The sequence below is a fragment of the Cryptotermes secundus genome, unplaced genomic scaffold (genome assembly GCF_002891405.2).
Source record: "Cryptotermes secundus unplaced genomic scaffold, Csec_1.0 scaffold7, whole genome shotgun sequence".
NCBI classification, from domain to species: Eukaryota; Metazoa; Arthropoda; class Insecta; order Blattodea; family Kalotermitidae; genus Cryptotermes; species Cryptotermes secundus.
In genome coordinates, this window is record NW_019727389.1 from 787,421 (window position 1) to 793,532 (window position 6,112).

General features: G+C 38.2%; 2 protein-coding genes across 2 annotated transcripts in view; one reads left to right on the top strand and one right to left on the bottom strand.

The window, feature by feature from the left end:
* LOC111864594 (protein crossbronx homolog) overlaps positions 1–1,685 on the top strand; it is a 15,277-nt gene extending 13,592 nt beyond the window's left edge. Inside the window, exon 7 of the mRNA XM_023851945.2 lies at positions 1,142–1,685. Within this exon, the coding sequence (XP_023707713.1) occupies positions 1,142–1,225 (84 nt within the window). The 3' untranslated portion in view covers positions 1,226–1,685. The remainder of the gene's footprint in view (positions 1–1,141) is intronic.
* Positions 1–6,112, bottom strand: part of LOC111864595 (uncharacterized protein C11D3.03c) — a 29,513-nt gene that overhangs the window by 2,755 nt on the left and 20,646 nt on the right. The gene's annotated exons all lie outside the window — the stretch shown is intronic.

Genomic DNA, 6,112 nt, shown 5'->3' on the forward strand with positions numbered 1-6,112 from the left:
AAAAAAAAAAAACACACACACATGCACACATGCAACTTTGGTTGGTGTAAAGTGGTGAAGGTGAGAGGAGAATATTAAAATGGGTCACAGATAAATAGGCTGTTAACTTTGGAATATTTCATTTTCACTCGCTGACTTTTGTTTTGTTATTTTTGGCCAGATATGTGTTTTTGACATGAACCTCACCTTTCTGATCTCCCTTTGTCTTTGTCATGGCATGTGCAGTTTAGAGCCAGGATAGTTAGTACAGTGATGGGCCGTGGGGTGGACCACCGAGGAATTGGTTTTCAATTCCTGGCAGGTGCAAGAGATTTTTATCTTCTCCACAGTGTCTAGACCGGCTCTGGAGTCCGTGGGGCTTCCTATCTGATGGGTACCATGGGCTCTTTTCCTGGAGGAAAGTGGCCAGGGCATGAAGCCGACCACTCATCTCTATCTAGTGTCAAGGTCAAGAATATGTGTATCTATACATCCTTTCCCCCAAACATCTTCATGGCGTAGTGCTTAATTAATTAAGCACAGGGATAACTGTACCTTTTGTATGTGTAGTTTAATGCTTGTCACTCTGTTATGCATGCAGTTGTAGCGGAGGATTTTACATGACATTGAAGTTTAATGTCAGGAATTAGAGGTGCTCAAAATTTCTGTTTCATTAGACAATCAGAGAAAGCTGATTTTGTTGAATTGATCACAGATGTGTTCTAAGCTAATATCTTTCTCTTTGTAGGTTAAGTAATTGAAGCGTGAAACTGGTTACTCATCTTGGTGTAGTACATGCAAAGCTTTACCTCTCTGTCCCCCATGTCACTTGGTGTCATGATATCCTGGCACAAGGGCAGCCATACTTTTTACCTTCTTATGTTTATGAATGAATGAATGTATATGGGATGGGCCTTCTCGGCCCTTGCACCACGACCTACAGTGATCTATCGTGCTTCCCTTTTTACCTCTTTATGTTTAATTTAAAGAATCTTATGCCTCATTTTTTCTTTTCACCTATCATACAACTTTAAAGCATGCAGCTCCTAGGGAAGCAGTGAAAGAATAATTTGTTGTCTGAGCATTCAGAATTGCACTAAGAGCAAGTGTTTTTGGTACGTTTTCTTTTGTAAGTGCTAAAGTGGAACATTAATTATTTCAGGAGAATGAGCAGGAGTCAAGTTCCGCAGGACTGTCATGGGTGCAACCTGGCTCTTTGGAGCCCTTCTCCAAGCCCACCTCTTGATACTTTTTCACTATAGATGTAAGAATGACACTTCAAGTCATCATCTGTTCTGTATTGCTTCAGCATCTGAAATGCAGTGTGATGTCTGTTGAATATAGGAGGTGATCTAGATCCAGAGTGCAGAGGAGGAAGATATATTAATATAATTAATTAAAAAGAAAACTTTTGAAATTATGGAAATCTTCTGGGTTTCACAGTGTTGTTTTTCATCTTGTGATGACACAGCAGGGTGGTGCTCTGCACCGATACTGGCAGTCTCCATCTCTGGATAAAATGATAAATCAGAGACCTAGTCTGCATATGTATTGTATCAGTGAATATTCCAAAGTTCTCATTGGAGGGTTTGCAATAATTGTTACTAATGAGGTGTAACAACTGGAATTAAATTCCTGTGTTAGAGCCACTACACTTATCTAAGAGTGAGGTGTTTGTGTGTGAAGCATTTGACAGTGAGGTTGTACTGAAACTTCAGCAGGAGAGAAAATTACCAGCTTGAGCCAACATGGAAGTTACTACTGTAGAAAACGAAATGTCACATTCTTACTAGCAGCAGATAGGCCCCTGACATGTCACACACAACTTTGCAGATAAATAGAATTATTCTTAAATGGAAATTGTATTACACTTTTTGACTTGTGTTGGTCAGTGCATGTATTCAGATTGATTAATCATAGCTTTATGCTAGTTGGGTCTTGTTGCCATGAAGGGGGTAAGGTGATATCTCTGAAATGTTGACTGTCTTGCCACAGAACAACACTGACAATAGAAAGTTACAGCAGAAGTCTTAAAGCTACATTGCATTACCCGTAGCTGTATGAAACTTAAGTTTTCATGTTTTTCTAAGTCATGTAGAATAATATTAACATCGTAAGATTTGAGGCTTTCACGGCGGTGACTATGAAGAAAGCAGTCTTCTGGGATTTGGCACCGTGTATATGTGGTGTTAACCAACGTTTCGGAGGAACGTATCGCCCCCATCTTCAGGGTTGAAGAAGTATAGGTAAATCTGCAAGCGACAACACCGTGAGACACGGTCAANATCGATTCCAATCAGCTACCATTGTTTGTACATTAAAAAGTTATAGTATTCCCAAAGAATTATGAAACAAATATGCAGTAAAATCTTTTTATAACATTATAGGAATTAGGCACTTTTGAAAATGAGATGTATTTTTATCAGTTTTGTAGTATCTATGTAAATAATGTAAAAAAAAAGGCATTTGCCATTATGTTAATTACTATTCAAACACTGAAAGTGAACAAGTTATAACGGTTCCTACTTCAGAAGAATATTTCTTCTTGCCAGGTATCTGGATGCTATAAAGATCCAACAACTGTAATTGGAGACATATTAGAAAACTTTTCTTATTGTTTTCTCTCTTCCATCATGAAATAAATAGTTTAAGCACAAAACATTTGAGGTCCTTGTAATCAGTCTTGTCCTGAGAGGAATGTTTCTAGACTGAGGATATCAGGATCATTTTCAGTTGGATGGTATTTAATGTCAAGTAAATTTATCAGAGTATGCCATGTTTCTCTCATTCCTAAGTGTAAATTAATAACATTTTTGAGATATATATTCTGAGTGACAGTATTCTGATTTATTTGGGCTGTTTACAACTTTGTCTTGTACAAAAAAATACTAGGAGGGTATGAATGAATGAATGTATAAGGGGTGGGCCTTCTTGGCCCTTGCACCACGACCACAGTGGTCTATTGTGCCTAACCATGAGGCTAAGTCAATAAGTAAGTTACAAATGGATATAGAACTTAAACTGATTTGGAAAAATGCTTTTATTTCTCAGCATAATCTTACTGTACATTGAGGCACTTGCCCCATCATTTCACAAGCCCCTGAAAACCAGCAGCATAAAATTTTTTTGGCTGCTGTCAGAACCAGGCAGTGACTTCCCTTTCTACAGCTTCATTGTCGGGAACATGTTCAGCCAAAAGATGATGTTTAAGAGGGCCGAAGAAATGGAAGTCACTTGGAGCAAGGTCGGGGCTATGCGGAGGATGCTCGAGGACTTCCCACTTGAAATTTTGCAGCATCTCATTTGTCTTGTTGGCAGTATGGGGACGCGCGTTGTCATGCAAGAGCAACACGCCTTTGGTGAGGAGTCCTGGTTGCTTCCATTGAATGGCCTTACGAAGTTTCCTGAGGATGTTACAGAAGGAGTCTGCATTTATGGTTTGTCCTTGAGGCTGGAATGCAGTGAGCAGTAGCCTTTGTGATCCCAGTCACCGCCTGGTTCTGACAGAAGCCCATAGAATTTTATGCTGCTGGTTTTCAGGGGCTTGTGAAACGATGGGACAAGTGCCTTAATGTACAGGGAGATTATGTTGAGAAATAAAAGCTTTTTTCAAATCAGTAGTCTTATTTGTTTAAGTTCCATATCCATTTGTAACTTACTTATTGACTTACCTACGTATTATCTGATTGAACTCTGTGGAAGCCCCTTTTGCCTTAAATGGTCATCCATAACTGATCCAATTGTAATGCATTGTTTATGTATCCAATGAATTGTTAGCTGGGCCAGAGGAGCCTTTTACAAAATTGTCTTTGAGTTCTACCCGGGATGCTGGTTTTTAATAACTCCATGATGGAACCATCATTGAACTTTTACATTCATATTAAAGTGGCATTGTCATTGTGGTTTGATCAGAGTTAGTTTCAAGGTTCAGATTTTATCATAAAAGTCAATGTCAGAATTAAATTATGATAAAGTTATTGTAGGTTATACCTTTCCATTTTACCTTTTTTTCTTCTCTAGAGTTGTCTCATTTGTTTCATATATATAATGACCATTAATATCTTCAGGTGTCCTATCCTTCATGTTTTGTGTTGATTTATATTATAGTGTCCAAATTTATTCTCTTATTTCCCCATAATACATTCATGAAACTTTCTGTGGTTTTTCCAAATGTTCCATGGTTGGTGTTTTTAGTGTGAATTATTACACAGATGCCATTGAAAGAACTGTAATGGACTGTAAGTGGATGTAAGAGAGAAATTCAAGGAAAATAGATACAGAAACTCCTTGCCAACTGTGGGGGTTATGAGAAGTGACCACTCACTGAAGTCTTAAATTGGCTGTTCTTACACAAAATACAGGTGTCAGGAAAAGATGCTGCAGTCTTAATATGAAAGCTACAAATCTGGTTTCATCTGCTATTATACTCTTCACTGCCATCAAATATGGATTTCTTGGTGTGAAAGTCACAAATGATTTCTGTGTTTAAAGCTGCAGATAGGTTGTGTAAGATGAAATATTATGCATGACAAAGCTGAATGTGAATGGAAAGTCACGTTTGGTGGGGAATTGCTGTAGTTTCATGTGTGAATTTGTTTATTCTAATTTTTCAAAGGAAGAGTTGTAGAGTGAAGAGGTTTAGGAACAATTGTCCACAACATTTTCCCCTCATTCTACTTGCCTTTTAAATGAATATATACTTGGAATGTGTCTAAACATGATTCAAGTATCTACAGCTCTTGCTTTTCTCTAGTCATATCTGATGCTATTGTTACAGTTTGGTTGAATTATGTTCATTTTCTGCTGGAGTTAAGTTTTTCCACTTGTAAGAAAGCTTACTGTATTCACTTTATTATGTTTTCATTGTTATATTATTATTGTTACTATAATTTATTTTATTATTATAAGTGATACAGTACTGATGGTTTTCATGTTAGTCGCTGCTGGCCTTCGTGGTGCTCAGCCCCCTCAAGTCAGTACACCAAGAAAAACTTCATAATCCAAAAGAATGCCACATCCTGACAAATGCTTTTAATGTCTGGAACTTGTACAAAAGATGTCTACAGGACTGTTACTCAGTGTTTGGATATGGTTTGCTATGTGACTTATTTTTAGTAATGAGTTCCTACTACAATCTTTTTGTTTCCTAGTATGCTGTCTTACAAACACAAATTGATTGGGAGGTGTAAAGCCTGCTATGTTGCTTGTATCCAGATAACTGTTTGAATGAATATGGGCCATGATTATTCTGTTATAAAAATAACTTTCTATGAACTGGACAGCTGGGGTTAAAATCTTGATCAGGGAATTGAAATATTACCCTTGTCCAGGGTGTTTCTGGGGGCTCACCCAGCCACTCATGGAGTTCTGAGTGCTGTTTTCCTGGGGTGTAAGAACCTTATACTCTACAAAGAGCAGTTATTAATGACAAGTCATGCAAATCACCACTTTCACCCAATCAAACAAAGACCATATATCCCAACTGGGGCTATTGAAGCCCTAGTAACAGTAACTGAATTAAATGATTTCTCATTTCACTCTAATGTAGATGCGGAGTTTACCCCCATACCCCATGTATGGGTATGTCTTCATGATTTGCTGCTTAGATGCTGAACAGCCTCTACCTTATAGCTTGGGCTTTGCTGTAGTGCAGTGTCTGGGTATGTTATGAAGAGGTTCTTCAAAAAGCAATAAAATGTTATCTCAGTACAGGACACAAAGTTTCATTTTAAAGTGAGATTACAGTATAGTCTAAAACAACTACAGAATATAAACGTGAAATGTGTATTTGTACTATGTAAGATTTGAGGTTTTCACAGCAGTGACTATGAAGAAGCAGTTTTCTGGGATGTGGCACCATGTAGATGTGGTGTTAACCGACGTTTCGGACAAACGTATCGCCTCCATCTTCAGGGTAGAAAGAAAAATAAAATCTGCAAGCGAAGAGACAGTGAGAACCGGTGCAAGCAGACTGGACTGATGTTGGAAAGAAACTCAGCTATGTGAGAGCAGGGAAGGGAGGCGGGGACAAGTCTACATGGGAAATCAGTAGAGAGGGAGAAGAAGGGTTTGTATAGGATATTGTGTCAGGGGAGAGAAAGGCAAGGTTAATGGGAGGGCATTAACCCTTAAG